Source organism: Anopheles darlingi, chromosome 2 (genome assembly GCF_943734745.1).
Source record: "Anopheles darlingi chromosome 2, idAnoDarlMG_H_01, whole genome shotgun sequence".
NCBI classification, from domain to species: Eukaryota; Metazoa; Arthropoda; class Insecta; order Diptera; family Culicidae; genus Anopheles; species Anopheles darlingi.
This window is the reverse complement of record NC_064874.1, coordinates 5,644,946-5,662,500: the sequence shown is the minus strand read 5'-3', so window position 1 is coordinate 5,662,500 and position 17,555 is coordinate 5,644,946. Positions and strand designations below refer to the sequence as shown.

General features: G+C 50.1%; 1 protein-coding gene across 2 annotated transcripts; it reads left to right on the top strand.

Moving 5' to 3' along the window:
• Positions 1-274: 274 nt before the first annotated feature.
• Positions 275-2,640, top strand: LOC125948239 (beta carbonic anhydrase 1). 2 transcript variants are annotated; one of them, XM_049674101.1, is made up of 4 exons: positions 275-442; positions 1,056-1,254; positions 1,331-1,603; positions 1,671-2,640. In XM_049674101.1, exons 2-4 carry the CDS (start codon positions 1,162-1,164, stop codon positions 2,070-2,072), a joined length of 768 nt encoding a protein of 255 aa, XP_049530058.1. In that variant the 5' UTR covers positions 275-442; positions 1,056-1,161; the 3' UTR covers positions 2,073-2,640. The 2 variants fall into 2 exon arrangements, with proteins under 2 accessions (XP_049530058.1, XP_049530057.1); XM_049674100.1 differs by having other exon boundaries at positions 275-498.
• Positions 2,641-17,555: the final 14,915 nt, after the last annotated feature.

Genomic DNA, 17,555 nt, shown 5'->3' with positions numbered 1-17,555 from the left:
TGCATGGTAGACTAACTTGCGCTAATATGGGGGTGCTTAGCTCATTCAAGTCCTGCTAGATTGAAAGATGTGTTACCAGACGTTGAAAAGCAACGGCACGGCATCCCATAATTTTAAGCTAAGATTCGGAATCCCGAGATCTGCTTATGATGATTGGTTTAATTCCTCCCACAACAGATAGTGCCGGTTCGAATGCAGTACTATGGTTTCATGAACACAACAAATCACAGCAAGTCATGCACGTTTCACCCTTCCCAGCTGTTTGCTGCTGCAAGTAGTGCCGATGTTATCAAATCTTATCAGCTGGACTCGACGACGGCACCACAGTCGGCGAGGAACTATTGGGTTGGGTTAAACTCAACCAACGCCAGTCCGCAGTCTTGCGTGACGATCGGCGATGGCTGGTGTTGCGAAGAAACCGTAAATGGTTCAACCGTGATCTGTGAGTGATTAGCGCCGCTTAACAAGTGATCATTCGTTGAGAAACGTGCTCAAAACGTGTGTGCCGCATTTAGTATAAGTATCATCGTATAAGTGCTAGTATTCTAATAAGTCAAACCATTTAGTTAAAAACGATTTACATTGTCCGCACGGTAGTGGTGCGCTGAAAACGAAAGTGACCTTCTAATCGACTCCCCTCCCCATAAATCGAATCGACTTTGTACGGCTTCTACGGTGCGAATGCCGCGGACCTTAGTGTGAGAGAATTCAAACGCGCCACGTGCGTACGGAGATGTTTACCGCGGCTGAATCCGTGACGTAATCAATTGGGGAGCCGCCTCGCAACGGTGTGCGTTCAAAGGATTGTCTGGTGTGCGTGTTGGGGAGCATCGCTGGCTGGAGCTGCGTGATGATGCCCCTCGATGACAACGTCGTCGTCGCTATTTTCGTTTACAGTTTCGATTAAGGCAGCCGTGCGGGGGCCAGCTGCCTAAATCGAAGATATCCCCAACAAATAATGGGCCCATTTCTTAGCGTCATTCGTATTGCGGTGTTAATGTTAAGTTAATGTTTGTTTGTTTGTTCGTTGCATTAAACGTTGTGTTATCCTCTAGCGAGTATGATGTACAGAAAACGGCTATAGCATATTCGCTGGAGGTACGATCGAGCTGCTGCTTCAATCATCGTGATCGCGATCTTGATCATCAACGGGAGTGAGTCATGGAGCGCATACTGCGAGGTGTGATGCGTTACCGGCACTCCACCCGGGAGCAAATGGTACAGGAGTTTCGTAAAGTTCGCGATAATCCACAGGTAGGTTGGTAGTTGGACTTGCGATACTGCGTCATTCAGTTGGTAACTTGAATCTTCTGTATGTTCTTCTTCGTAGCCTAAAGCTGTATTCTTCACCTGCATGGACAGTCGAATGATTCCGACGCGATTTACCGAGACACATGTAGGGGATATGTTTGTGGTGCGAAATGCTGGAAATTTGGTTCCGCACGCTGAGCACTTTCAGGATGAGTACTTTAGCTGCGAACCGGCAGCCCTTGAGCTGGGATGCGTGGTCAATAACATCAAGCACATAATCGTGTGTGGCCACAGCGATTGCAAGGCAATGAATCTGCTGTATAAGTTGAAGGATCCCGAATTTGCATCTCTGGTAGGTAGAGAACTTGCGGCGATACCGACTGGCCCATGCATATGATCTTCTTTCTTATCCATTTAAGGACAACCGGAGAATATCGCCACTGAGGGCTTGGCTGTGCGAGCATGCCAACACTAGTTTGGACAAGTTTCAAAACTTGCGAGAGATTGGGCTGGACAAACCGCTGATCTTCTCGTCCGAGACGCCGCTGCGCAAGTTTGTGGCGTACATTGATCCCGAAAACAATTTTGCGATCGAAGATAAACTGTCGCAAGTGAATACGCTGCAGCAGATCGAAAACATTGCCTCGTACGGGTTTCTAAAGCGAAGGCTTGAATCACACGATCTGCACATTCACGCACTCTGGTTCGACATCTACACCGGAGATATCTACTACTTTAGCCGGAACTCGAAACGATTCATAACGATCGACGAGAGCACGATCGAGCAACTGCTGACCGAGGTACGGCGGTACTATTCGTGATCACGCAATGTGTTTCGTTGTTTGTTTGTCGAAGGTGCTACTGTGAGGGTAATACGGGTTATTTAAGAACAATCTCCAGGAAATTGTTTTTATAATTTTGGAACATTTTTAAAATGTGAATCGTGCTTTTAGTGCCTTGCCAAACGTGTGGCCTTACGTTATGGTTTATTATGCTTCGTGTTGGATGTTGTAGTGAGTAGAACGCTTTTTTGTACGAACGGTTATGCTAGTTTTGTAATAAACAAAATATGTTGGTCGTCGGGAGAGCTCTTATCGCCCGATAATGATACCTTTCTCTTCTTTAAAGGTTCGCGAATGAACTTCATCGCATGGTCGTCGCAAGACGCAGCTATATTCCCCACACGCACACGCCAGAACTGCATTTAGTAAAAGAAGCTTTGATGCTTCTTGTAACGTTATTCGTTCAAACCACTAACATGAGATCACTATCGCTATCACGCGCTTCATATTCGTCATTACAGCACAAATGTATGTTAAAAACGCACAATATTGACATGAATAAATCAAAATAATTTAGTTTAAAAATGATTTACGATGCCGTGAATACTGCCAAATAAAATAAATGATAATGTCTCTTCATATTAAATACAGAAAAGGTAATAAATTGAGAAATTGTTAGGCCGATCGAAATCCTTCATAACGGCCTATTCAAATGGAGGTGGCGCTATCCAGATGGCGCTAGTTTTTCGCCCTCTAGCGTGATCATTAAGTAGTTAGTTTTACCTGATAAGTTAGTAGTAAGTTTACTATAAAAAATAGTAAATTTTTTTACACACTCTCTTCAACCAGCAAGAAATATTCTTTTGCCAAGGAAATTGACAATGATTTACTCAAATTATAATTCAATTCTCATGCGTGATGTGGTAGCGCACATCGAAAATTCCAGTAACTTACCAATGCATCTTCCACGCCATTAAACCTGGAAGCAGGGATTAGCAGCATTTATTGACCAGAGAGGTTGCCATTTCAGCGAAAAGTAAAATCAACTCACGCTCGCTGCTCATCCTCGCTACCATTTTATTGATCCCGGTGGATCTTGCGATTTCAATTCGCTCGTTTACCGGCACCCCACAAACTAGTTGTCGAGGAACAAGGGACTAAGGCGATTTAGCGATTTTATAGCCGACCGTCATTCGTTGTCCCTGTTGTGTGTGTGTGATTTATGGTTAGTGAAAGAGAATTAGCACTTCTGGTTTCGGGAGCAAGCCATTAGGGAGCCCCCACGGTCTCCACCCGTCGTAAAGCCACACCGTTGCGGTGTGAACTGTGTTGAAAATCGAATCTTGGGCCAGCCAGCGAAACCCGGGACATCATAGAATTATTCGTCACGTCGTTTACTCGTCCATTTGGTGTGCTTAGGTTTTGTCCAGGCAGTGGCGACGACGGCCACCGATTCCGATGTAGGTCAACCGTTGAAAACGAATGCTAATGAAACCGGGTTTTCTGGACCGTAGTTTGTACAATGGAATGTTGTCGTTGGCGCTTACCTCCAGCTCGCGATGGGCAGTGGACATGATGATCCGTTCGGAAGATGATTATGGTTTTTTGGTTAATTTATAGTAACATTTTCGCATAACTTTTGCTGATTTCCGTGAAGCAGCTGGTCAGATTTTAGCACCAAATCAAAAACCCGCCCACCAACAAGTGCCATCGAATTCCAGGTCAAGCGCGGCTTAGATTAGTCTGAACCATTCCACTGATGGGAGATCTGTCGTGCTCCTCGAAGTAGCTCGAAGGCACGAGAATTCTCAAGTGTCCCCCATCCCTCATCCCCTTGGCAAGCCGGCTTCAAATCTGCACCAAAAACTATCGGAATGTGTCTCCGGCGTGCGTGCGTATACGCTGTAGGAACGGTGTTTGACGTGCGCTCAAGATCACTTCCCGGAATACGGGCGTTGGATGGCGAAGTTTGAAGTAATAGACGAGAAGCCGCCAACCTGGCCGCAGGCGGAAGACAGGAGAGATTGGTGAAGGTTTTTGGAGGACCCACTTTCTTTACGTATCACTCTGCCGTGTTTAGCCGTTTAAGGGTCGGGTATAATGGATGTTGATTCAAATCGTGCCAGCACTGGTTGACATGCGATCGACAAAGTGTATCCAGTGTGTCTCAATCCCCCCCACCCATTCCATTATTCTAGGATGAAGAGACCGAAAGAGACAGAGAGAGAGAGAGAGAGAAGCAGAGCAGTGCCGCGGTAAGCAACGGTTTGCAACGGTGTGACCACTAATTCACCTGCGAGCACCACGCCACCACGCACTATCATGTCTTGGGGAACTGGTTTTCCCTCTCGCAGAAAGAAACTATCCAGGAACCGCAAAGCGAACGAGAAAATTGGATTCATAAATCCTGCATATCGTTTGTGCGTGCACGCATGCCCACCAATGGTCCGCTGTCGTTGATTCCGGTCCGTTCTGTTTTTGGGCTTTATCCCCTCGTTCTCCCTATGCGCTGACTTTTTGAAAGAAATGCGAATCACCGTAGCGTAGGATACATTGTCGGAAGGTGGGAGACAAATTTGGGGGGACAGGTAGTGGTAGAATAAAGGCCGTGCCGTCCATCGTTGATCTGCCAATCCGGGGGGTGCGGTCTTTTCGGAAAGGTGACCCAAATAGCGTTCCAGCGTCTTCTTTAACCGGCCAGCAGCCAAGCTTCTCCCTTTGGGACGGAGATTGATGATAATTGATTTGAACTCAGATCGAACCACGCACCACTACCGAATACACACGGGCTCGAGATGAAATAATCCGACGAACACTCAGCGCAGTGGTGCGGTCCGCGGTGTTGCAGGAAGCTGCAGTACTTAAGGATCGATTGTGACTGAAGTACGTACAAGGTCCGTTGCGCTGTCCAAAAAAGGGCTTGTCTGTGGCTTTTTCCAATGTGGAGCAAGGTGGTGAAGATATGCCAGCGGTGCGACGATGAATAACACGAAACGCTCGCAGGTACAAGCACCAGATCACCTGTCAAAATGTCAATATAATCGATCTCACCGGCCAATGGGGGCCGCTGCTGCTGTTGCTGGAGCAACGCCGGTTTTTTCGGGAAGCGATTGCGATTGCGGTCACGACGTAGCGACGAAGAGAGAAGGGACAGGTGGAGGACTATTGTGACACTGGCGAGGCCAAGGCAATCGGGAAGTGACGAGGAGTGACGAAAATGGGAGCGATAGAGAAGTTTAGACCCGATGAAATTGGGCCAAATTTGCGTGCAAAACCGCAACACCGCCACCGCCACCGGCAGCGGCTGTGGCAGTGGCAACGGCGGCGTCTCGCAATTACCGTTAGCCCGCGAGGTCCGAGTAGTGGAGCATCAGTGTCGCATCACGTTGACGGTCAGGCATATAGCTGTCATATCAGGTTGTATGTGGATCAAGCAAGTCAAGCCACGCAAACGCCGAATCCAGCCCGCCGTTATCCAAGAATGCTGCCATGATAATAGACTTCACCTGCCAAGAAGTTGGACCCGCGCCACTGACAGCCTTTGTTGGAGTAGTCGGCCCCCGAAGGCCAGCTCCATGCCTGGAGTGATAACGCGAAACGTAAGTGGAGCAGATGCTAGACAGTTTAATGCTTTCGAAATGTGGAAACGGCAATCGAAATGAAAATGGCCAGAACAACGGAACATGCAAATGTCTGGAGAGCTGGAGCAGAGCTAGGGAGACAGATTTAAAGAAATCATTAATTTAATCTTCCATTTCATCTGTCCTCAGGTCATCTTCCAGACTGACGCAATTGTTGAGGGTATAGCGTTATCCAACATGGTTCGTAAAGTCGTAAAAAGAAGCACGGCTTTGGTTCCGATAACAACATCGAACTCAAACAAAGCGAGCTTCTCCCTATACGCCGTCCGCCATATTGAGCATCTCTCTTCCAATACAGATTTCGATTTCAGGTGTTCGCTCGTCTTGTCGATGCGTATCGCATCGATTTTATTACTTTTTTTTATTTCCCTCCAGCATCCAGCATCCAGCGCGAGTCACTTGGTTCACCGTACACGCTCCGGCCAATAAAGGGGGGGACCCCCGAAGGATCGGATGTCGTCGTGGTCAGCTTTTGCTGCCGCCAGGCTTAATCGCTGTCTCACCATGGTTCCTTGGCCCGGTCCTAGGGGATCATCAATTTATTTAATTCGCCCAACGCTCCTCTGCCGTGGTCGCTTCGTAGCCCATCGTCTGTTTCCGAAACAATGGCGGAACCAAACCTACAACATCGAACGAAGATCAAACTATCCACTCATACACACATACACACACACAGAGACATGCGTTCGGGAAAGGACTTCATATCCAAATCTGGAGTGTAATAGGGTGGAGGAAGAGGAGAAGAAGGAGTCGACCAACCCCCGGCGCGGCAAACCGGACCCCAATCGAATGCGATTGACCTCCCAAAAGGCGCTCGTCGGAGCGAAGAGAACCTGTAGGGCAATGTGTTAATAGGTGAATCGTGTGCGTTGTGTTCCCATGGCAACGGCTCGGACGATTGGTCGGTCGCTCGGTCGGTGCGTCGGCACGATGGTCGAGTCCAGCTTTATTATTATTGTTTTTATTTTACTCCCCAATTCCTGACCGGTGCCGGGCAGTGGGGTGGATGCCGCCGATGCTCGGACGACAGGGATGCTTTACATTCCTGTTTCACTGCTTGAGGCGCGATCCCGGCCCCGGCAACATCCGCATTTTTATGGCGCTCAGCGCTACAAGCCTTCGGAAAACAATGGAACGTTCGTTCTTTTCTGAGGTTTTCGGTAAAAAGAAATGAGCCCGAACAAGCTGCGCCATTCGGAGATTCGATCCGTGGGGAATTCGTACATCACAGCACAGGATTGAGTTGTTGTAGTTGCTCCACATTTGTCACTCACTGTTTGCTTTGGTTCAGTCCGCACCGAGCTCTTCCTTTAGTCCGCTTCTGCATCCTGCATCGATCAGATCGACAATCGACCGCCGAAACAAAGACAAGCAGATCGATCGATGAATTCGATTCGATTGTATGCGTTATCGGGCTTTCGTTACCTCTGACAGTTGCTGACGCTTCTGTTCCCTCACCCCGGTTTCTGTATATGCTCGCTAAGCCGGCTCAAACACCGTTCATTACCCCCTGGGAGCGATCACAGGATAGACACGGTCCTGGGTGTGATGCTGGTCCTCCTCTTCGATTCGGTTTTTATATCGGGTCTCTGTCTTATTCGCTGGGCATCTCTACATATCCCGTCGCGTCGTCAGGTCACGGAACTTGGTCAGTAGGCAAGTGGCAAAGGGTACATTGACTCCTTGATAAGCGACCGACGACCACCAGAGACAGACAGCACAGAGACGCTAAAAAGGCTCGCAGCACCTTCCTCCGGCTTGGATGGCTTGGCTGGGGTGTGTAGAGTGGGGGAGCGCATTTGTTAGGATTTTTCGGTTCCAACCGATTTAATCTTCGCCGGTTATTAGAGCCGTTCATCTTTAATTTTCCATCCCCTTTTCTGCTTCTTCTTCTTGATCTTGTTCCTTCTTCTAGCCGAGGTTTATGTAACCGCTCCGCTGCTGCTGCTAGGGACTTTAAAAAGGGGCAGAGATGCTCCTGAACCCGTACACACACACACGCGCGCGCTCAGAGAATACATGAGGATGATTACGGAGGATGGTGGCAGTGACCGCTGGCGATCCCTTCCGGAGGATCGAACCGAACGCGGCGGTTGTCTTGAATCGATCGATAATTTAGAACCGATCGAAGGAGTGCGGGAAAAAGGAAGATTCAGACATTAAAAACGGATTTACAATGCGGATCGCCGGATCGCATGGAAAACAGAAAACATTACATTCCACCGGGGCGAGGGTTCAGGCGAGAAGGAATCGGTTGTTCAATCGGCCGATTGTTCGTCATTGTAGCTGTTGCCTCCCTCGCTTCGCTGCCTACGATGTGAATAATGAGCAGCAGCAGAACTCGAAGAACAGGCTGCTGAGGCTGCGCGGAGAAGATTGCCTCCTCCTTCGCCCGTCATAAACAGGCCCCGTGGCCGCCTGGAAGCGCACTGCACACCTTTTCCACGGATCGCCCGTTTAGTGCCCGGACCTGTGCTGAGCAAACAGGATTCGTAGCGGAGTGATTAGGCTCAATTTGGATTTCGTTTCGTTCTGCCCAAAACCATCCCTTCGGCTCTCGGTTCGATCGACAGCCAGCAGGGTTGCAACCTTCTGGTGGTTGGTGTGCGAGGGATGAACCTCGAAAGGAGGAAAACGAAGGAAGAAACAAAGGTACAACTGCTTCTTCTTCTCCGTTTTGTTTTTTTTATGTTATCTTCTTCTTCTTCTGGTCGGATATCAGTGCATTAGTCTATTGACCTTGGCCCGGTGAATAACCTTTTGGGCTGTTGGCGGAGGTTATGCTGGGCACCCCTCGACACCATCGTCTATTTCTCCATCGGTGGTGCGAAGGCTCGCTCGTCTCGTCGTCGGTGTTGGACCTCAACACACCTGGCGGTTCGGCGTGAAGGCGTACGCGGTGGTGAAGTAATAAGCAGAGCATTCGTCGGCATCGTCGTCGTAGGTCATGTGGCAACATCCCGCTCAAAAAAGCCAAGCGTGAAGGCCTTTGCCGCTTGCCAACGGATGCCTTTTCCGATTCCGACGACGATGCTACGGTTTGCTCGGATGCAGTTTCGGCGCCTTGCGGCGTTCAGTGGATGGCCTTTGCGTGCAGGACAGGGCAGGGCAGGGCATGCGTGCGTGAGCGTGGATTGGATTGGTCCTGCGACGGTGGTGTCATCATTTCTCACCTCGACACGTCACGGTGCGGCGGTGCGGAGCGGCCCAGCGGATGGTGAATTATTTATGATTCCAAAACGATCGACAAGCTGCAGCGGAACAACATTCGGATGCCGCCCTTCCTCTTCGTTGTGTCTTACAAACATGTGTCCACCAAGTGTTGTCCTTCCTGACCAGGCCTGGCTTACTGGTTTTACGCTGACGACATGTAAAGCTCCAAATGATGTTATCAAATTCAGAGATCAACTGGATGGTATTGGCTAATTCCTCGCCAGTTCAAATGTCATTTGTCGCTAGCGAGATCGTATTCACTAACGTTAATCAAGTAGATTCTGGTAATTTTAGTTTTTCCACAAAGAATTGTGGGCTCAAGCGTCTACTAAATGAGCTTTTGTTTTACAAATTTATACTTGAAAAAAGTTGCTGGAATAGCAAACATCCAAACAGTCTAAATAATAAAAATACGGCTCGCCAGTACTTAGATTTGTATAAAAAAGACTATTTTTACAAACAAATTTTATCCTTAAACCTATTCTTGAATGCACCTCATTTGTTTGGTCAACTGCTGGAAAATGTGCTTTTAATTTGGTTCGTCTTTTCTATTTAAGGTTCTAATTAGTTCAATGTAAGACAACAGACTTGAGGCAAATCTTATTATTAGCTAACATGTTTTCAAATGATTTCAAATGTAGACTCATCCGTATGATCTTACTGTGGGTTTACACATTGTAGTATCTTCTATTTCTAGACGTTAACATCACCGTGACTACCTATCTAAGTTTCGTGAATTTAGTCAACTAACTACTGCACCAGCGTGCTAACTATCGTAACCTAGTTCCAATGAATTAGGTCTTTAGGTTGACTCGTTGTCGAGATCAAATACGTTCTTATTGCTATTAACAGATTCGTAAATGATCATTGGAGTCCTGCGAACACATGTGTTTAGCACCTTCCCCTTAGCAGAAGTAGTCCACCTCCCAAGTCACCTCCCTCCCCCAGGCTCCTCTCATCGCAAACACAACAATGACTCGCCGACGGCTAACGGCTCTGCTTAAGCACGAGAGTAAATTAATCTCACCATTGACCGTAAAAATGAGCATCGGTGCCATCGATGGTGGTGGTGGTGGAACAACGAGCCGAGCCCGCTCTGCGCCACACCGAGCCTTTGCCGTGGAATTGCTTTGACTTACCTTCTCTCACTGGCTTTGAAACCGGAGAACCCCGAGAAGCCGGAGAGCACACTGCGCCGTCTAATCAGAGACCTGATTGAAGAATGACTAATGATCGTCGACAAGATCGCCCAAAATTCCCTTCTTTCCCTTCTTCTGCCGCCAATACGATGCTTTCTCCGGGGATCCGGAGATGGGGGGACACGAGGCGAGCGAAAAGCGATATAAATTGTCGTGCATAATTAATTGGAGAGGGTCTCCCGGGCCAATGGGTGATCTTTTGGGCTAGGAGGAGAGAAACGAGGAGAAGAAGGAAGGATAACAAGGCAGCCCCGACACCGGTCGCCTAGGTACCGCTAGGTTTATCCGCGCGCTCCGTTCATTAGAGTTGCGATTGTGAGGCGATGATTTTGGCGACGGTTGCTGTTGCTGTTGGCAGGTTGTTGCTGGTTGGGCTGCTGGCTGCTGGCTGCCGGTTGGCGAATATGTAAATGTCGAGCCGTGATTGAGGAGGACGAATGATGCGAAATATGTTATCCTCGACGTTAAGACATCCGTCTGTGTGTCGTCTCCGAACAGAAACAAACAAGTGTCATCAAAGTAGCTCATTATGTCACTCGCAGTAGCGCTGACGATGACGTATTTGTCGTCAAGTATTCGACCTTATCCAAGTGATCCTCACATAGTTTGATGGATTTCGCATTATTGCAGCATTGTCTTTAGTAGCGCAAACGAGATGCCCGGTAACTAACGCCACTCCCAGGGCATCAGATTCTGTGTTCTACTTCCATATATGCGCCAGCGAAGCACGACGAATTCCGCATACCGACACCACCGGCCATTGACGGGGTTCCCGGCAAGTGTTCCCGGCGGGTAATTGACACCAGCAACGGTCGATCGAGTGCAGGAGTGCTGGAGACACTTCCAGGCCTCCTACGCTCACGCGTTCGGTTCCCCAAAGGGTTGGTAGACCTCAATCCAGGAACCTAAGGTTCATATATTATTCACGACCCATCGTTGCCCATGGTTTTCCGCCGCCTTGCTAGCGACGTCCGACGTCTATTCTTCCACGGGGTCTCCGCAATCCGTGTCAGCTATTAGCATGCTTGCCCGACTATGCTCCAACCGACACCGACACCGACACCGGCTCCTCTTGGTTCCATTGTCCTTCCAACGCATCTCGGCTTCGCAACCGCGACACACGTGTATCGGGCTGTGTGTGTGTGTGTGTATTGTAGCAATTTTCCTTGCTCATTACGACAGTCGGTCGAACGGGATAGGACCGAGTGGGTTGATGATGGTGCGGCGAAGTTCGCCCTTTCTGTCTACAATGTTCAAACTGACGCTGACCACCTATTGGTCGGGCCGGGCTTGTCTTCAACTCCGGCCACGGTCTCTAATCGGTTCTGACGACGAAGAGGACGACGACGCGGATGACGATGGTGGAAGCCGCGCATGGGCGGCTCGTTTCGCTCGATGGCGTTTTTTGTCCTACTCCTCCTCCTCCTTTAATTTCGCGAAACCGATTGGTTACACGTGTTCTAGAAACCGACACGCCGGACACACCGCAACAATGGTACCGCTTGGTGGTTGCGCCCCGAACAAACGATCCGCTACGAATGGTTCCGCAAATGCATCATCATCAGGGGCGAAGGCGAAGCGCCATTCGACCTCGCCAATAAATTGTCCCCCGGGCGGACATTCCCGCCTAGGGGCCTAGACACCGGGGACAAACATTCCTCCTGAGTGAGGAGGAGTCTGGTAGGAGATGAACGAGAGCAAAACTGTCGTCCAGGCAACGGCGTGGTTGGACCACCAACATTGGCATTGCGACGATCGCGTGAGGCTCGTCGATATAACCTACAGCACGGGACCATCTGATTGTTGGTATTGTGGATGTTCCCAAAAAGGGGGGAGAGAGAGAAGATGAGAGCTGAAGAATGGAATGTCTGTGTTTTTGTAACATTACTATCTGGTGTTGACACAATTCCGGCTTGAACAATTTGGAATTCAAGAATTCTAATACCAACAGGTGGTTCATCCGACAAATGGAATCCCGTTTAGGCGATCTCTCTAGCTTGAAAGAGGAAGTGAATCCTTTCTCTATTCGCGATCTATTTCCTCGCCATTAACCATTCCTTACTCGACGGAAAGCAGTTGGAGTGTTCTCACACTCCAAGTGGCGCCTTCGCAAGCAAAAACCTGGCAGCCGTTTAATTCTGCGTAATTGTGCCGCCAATCGATTACGATGGTGTAGACCCAGAGGTCCATAAATTCACATTCGCGATCGATCGCGATAGCGAATGACCGTTGATGGAAGTTACGGAAATTGTCGTACCAATACCGGGGGAAAAGAGAGAAGAAGATAGAATCGCGATTTGTGCGTAGCTCCTAAATACTCGCTGGCCATTCCCGAGGGCCCTACGGTTGCAACTATGTGTGCCACCATCACTCCAAGTCGGCCAGCATGCGTGGTGCACTGTCAATGTCACCGAAGGCACGCCGCCAGTGAAAAGATCAATAGCCATCGTCAGCGCCATCGCCACCGCCATCGCGACCCGTTGGTTGCGGTTGGTGGTGGCGGCGGCGTTTGTGGCGTTCCCGTGCCTCTGCACATGGCCGCATGGCTTTGCGCCAGTTTCTAGGTCAGTGGCGTGAATTGTTTTGCGGTTTTTCGTTGTTTGCACAGCAATACAGAGAGAGACACAGCGAGATAGAGAGAGAGAGCGCACATCAAGAGACGTTATAGGAGATGAATGGAGAAAGAAAAACCTTCGCCAAACGCGGCAGGACGCATCCGATTCCGCGCATGCCCGGTGAGCGATTAGATTTTCTCGATCCTGTGGGCAGCCCCCCCTCCTCCGGGTGAACCGCAAATCTTCCGCACACACACACACACACATGGCTCGATCGACCTTTTTTTTGCTACCGATTCCTGACGTAGGTAATTATTCTGCGGCCGGTGTGCGGATGGGTTGAATGGTGTTACAGTTGAAAGAAAAGAGAGCTCCGCTGATGCCAGCGACCATCTGCGACCGTTGTGGCTGCTGGTCAGGTTTTCCAGGTCAGGTTTGCGCTGGCCAGCCGGTCGGTCGGTCGGTTGGTTGGCGCGTATGATTGCAATTAGGATTAGTTGTCTGATGCGATTACGATCTGAGCTGGGCTGTTTGTGTGGTGCGCTTCGGTGCTTCTGGACCGGGTGCCCGGCCCCGGACCAGCCAGACCCCGTACCTTGTGCCGTGCCATTAAATGATTGCCGCGGTGGCCGCGGGTTAAATCTGCATGCCCAATTGTGTGTGTGTGTGCGCGCCAATGTGGAGTGGAGGTTAATTTTTTGGGGTGGAATCAAACCAAACAACAAAAAAAAGGGTAATAATAAAATTTGCAGGCGCCAGCCGGTTTGATGGCCGGGGGGGCCACAACAATTATGCTGCTCGAACCCACACACGGATGGGGCGAAGGCGAAGCAGCAATCGCTGAAGTACCATTTGCCGCTTAATGGTGGTACATTTTGCGTGGCTTATTTATGTGTGAACTTGAGAGAGCACTTTGTGGATTTAATGACATCAAAATTGCCTTACTAAAGCATCAATCAAAAATGGCTGATTGAATTGTGGTACCGCGATTGGGGCGCGATGTTGGTGAGTTTGTGTCGAGTTCGAACTTCAAGTGTAGATATAAGAGTTCGAACGGCAAACACTGATCAAAGTGTGCCTGTATGGGGTGTGATTTGTAACAATAAAGATGTATGCACTTACTCGATGGTTTTTAAGGCACTTATTGGAGCCGCAAATATGTTACGGTTGCTTGATAACATTTTGCTCGATCAGCTTTGATAAACAATCTTAACAACTGTGTAGCACTCCTATTTTGTCCTAAATAATGTAGCTGATAACAGCAAAAAAATCAAAGGCACCTTATCAATTTTTAGAAATAGCTTTCCTCGCCGGTACAGGCATAGAAGTCTTTTGAGTCATTATTCTCTTGAATGCAGTAAATCGGTACAATTGAAAAAAATCACAACGTTTCACTGTTTTTTGTTGATTATGTTGTGTCGTTAGAAGCTGTTTAAGCGTGTTTAGTTTCGTAGAATGCCTTTGTTTCAATTTTGTGTGCAAAAATGCTGCTTGCGTGGTGACTCCCTATAAGCGACGAATCGCGTCGTATTTCGTTCAGGTCGCTTCCTAGATTCGATGTAATTATTAGATACCTTCAAGGCCTTTCGTGACAGCAGCAGGTCGTAGATAACAGCCATCTAAGGTTACCCAATTAGAAATTCGTTCTACCAACACCAAATACGGGGGTATGACCGGAACGGACGAACGGACGGACGGATGGACGCGTCATGCAAAACAACCGTTAGTGAGCAGGACGGGGCCCAAATGGAGCCCTCCATCGACATGCCACTCTTTTCGGGTTGCAAGTGGCTAGATTTACTGATTAAGGAGCAAGGCCCCGAAAAAAAAATGAAGGGAAGCCACGAACCAGTTCTACATCGTTGGCGTCGTCACCGTTGCGGTCGCTGCCGCGGAAAGCACGCACCTCGCCCAAGGCGCACACGTCAAATGGTGTGAAACATGTCGACTCGATGATGTATGACGTTCTCCCAATCGGTTTGCCCGATAACCGGGCCCCGGAATCCAGCTTAACCCCGGCGCAACCCATTTGGTTGGCCTGGAAGAAAGGTTGAAGGGGTGGTGCGATACAGGGCGCAGGGTGTGTGTGTATGTGCCACACATAGAAGAGAAAGAACGCGATCAATCGATTGGGACATTGGGGATTGGGGCAGGAAATTAGAATGCCTTAGGTGATCTCTCTCTCTCTCTCGCTCTCGCTCTCTCTGTCCATCAGTCCGGTCATTGTCGGTTGACGTCGGTTGACCTACTTCTGACCGCGGTGGTTAGCGGCGAGTCTCCCTCTCCTCCTCAGCTGCCTTAGAACGTAATGATAAGTTCGCGCGATCCACGCGCGATTCCCAAATTCAAACAAACACGCAGCTGCTGCTGCTGCTGGTGCTGGTGGTGGCGGCCGCAACGCCGGAACGCCGTCGACCTCCGAAATCGGGCGCCGGCATCGGGTGGAAACGAATCCTCAAAGGAATCGCCCATCGCCCATCGGTTCAAAGGTAGTGCCTGGAGGCCGCTAGGCCGCTTATGGTGTGTGTGTGTGTGTGTTTGGAGTAGCACGGAGAACGAGAGGCAAAACAAACGTCGCGAACGTCGCACAGTTTGGACGCAAAGCGCCCCGGGGGCGCGCCATGTTTTCCGTCGTACGCTTTGCACTATGATCATCCAGCCAGCCAGCCGCGCGAGGTCTGGAGTACCCGCGCCTTCGACATGATGGCCGGCAAGAGGCCCGCGCACGCACCGCACGCCCCTTGTAACCTCGCGAAGGGTGGTGCGTGTTTTGGAAAATGATATTTCATTATCGGCTGTTTTTTTTTTGGCGGAAGCCCCACACCACACCGTGGGCTCTAGTAGGACAGAACATTCGGTAATAACCGGTCTACGCACCACCGGACGCTTGCTACGCCTCTTCTGCCAGTTGCAGAATTCAAGGAGGCCATGGAATCATTTTTCAAATCCCAACGTCAGCCCAAAAACCCGACCGCTCCTAACGCACTTGGACGTGACTTGGTTCTTGGTTCCGAATGTCCATAGGGGGAGGAGGTGTGCTAGGGGTGTCCGTATCGACCTACACCCTTCTTTCGCTTCGTATGAATGTGGCTGTGGATGACTGGAATGGTACGAAAGCCTCACACCCCGACCATCTGACATGAGCTCAACTTCAAGAAGTCCGTGGAAACGTGGCGTGGAACAGCGTCTGCCGAATACTACTCTTGGGAGTCGTTAAGTTGAGAAACGAGTTACATTCCCGGATACATCCACCAAAAACCAAACGGCCAAACACACAAGAGCCCAAAGACCCACTCTCGAACGTCTGTGCAATGTCTGCGCAATAGAAGTGCCGCGGAACCGACTGTCCCCTTCGTTCGGAATACCACCACAGAACCGGTGTGGTCAAGTCAGTCAGCGCCGTCGTCGTCGTCGAGCGCATACATTGACGTCGCTGGCTGGTTTGTTGTGTGGCCTAGACCCAGACCCCGCCACTGCCTTGTACTGCGCTTGTGCTGTGACTGTGACCGTGGTTGTGGTGCTGCTACCTCCTCACTCTTCACTGCGGCATGGCAGCTATGTGGCAGGCATGTGGCGCGGAGCCGACAACACCAGCAACAACAACAGCAAGAGAGAAATGGAAGGAAAGAAGAAATTTAGGTTATGGCACACTTTTCCCCCTTTGGCGCACACCGCACCAGACCGGCTCCGTGGTCTCTGTGTCTGTGTTGGTATCGAGGGGGGTTGGTGGAGTTGGAGGGGACTTTGGAGTCTCGGCTGCACGGCTGTGTTTTGAGTTTGTTGCGTTGGAAACTAGTCGTCTGGTGGTGTGGAGTGGAGAAGATCGGAAAAGGAGGGGGAAGGGATCCAGAAAGAGAAAGAGTGAGACGAACTGTAGAAAGAAGGAGAGAGAGAGAGAGAGAGAGTCGAACCCAGATTGGGCCCGTCTTTGGGCCCAACAAGGTGAAGTCCAAGGAGAAGCGTCTTTGGATCTTGCTCCCGAGCCCATGTCCGTTGGTGAGCGGGGATCGTAGGAAGGGAAGCGAGGGCGCGCCCATGGATCGGGCACGTTCCACAAGCGAAGGCTCCCCACTATACACCCGGGACCGCGGCCCGGGTTGTCGACTTTATTGTTGTTGTCGTCGTACTGTCGGAGAGTCCAGTCCAGGGGAGTTCGGGTTCGTGGCTTCGGGTTGGGCGACTACGGCCGCCGATCGACCATCATCAAGACCAGCTTTGGATCCTCCGAAAATGTGTTCTTCCCCTTCCTTTCCTTCCCTTACCGATGCCCCTTGAGCGGCGGCATCGAGATGCTTCCACCGAGATTACGGCGCGTCATTGGGCGTCGGTTCGGGTCCTAGCTCTTTTTCGTTTCTGTGTGTCTGTGTGTGTGTGTGTGTGTGTGTGTGTTGTTACCTTATTTTACTATCATTATTTTTATGTGCCTGTGGGCGATCCTACACCACTGCAGCCACCCCCTTCCCGCTCGGGGTTTGGATCCACCAGCAACAACAGACCCAGCAAACCAGACGGGGGGCGATGAAGCGTTTTCGTTCTTCACTTTATTCCCCCTTATCGCGTGGGGGCCAACGAGATGACTGGACCTGGAAGGAAGGGCTTCGTTGCCTCGTGCTCCATCCAGTACCAGGCTTCAGGCAGCGCTCGGACCAGGCAGCCTGGCTTGGTTGTGTTTCATTTCATTTTCCTTCAGGTTTTCGGTCACTTTCTTCGTCTCTTTCCAGCGGCCGGGTCCTCAAGCGACTCAAACAGACATCGTCACTTGTTTATCCCAATTCCCAGGGCCCCTGTTGGTGCGGTGGTGTTGCTGGTAGATGTTGCTGTGGTGCGGTGTGGTGGTTAAATTATTTTTTGAATAGCAATTAAAATTGATTAAAGTGGCTGCTCCTTAGCGCTGCGCTCACTGCGCTAAACGAT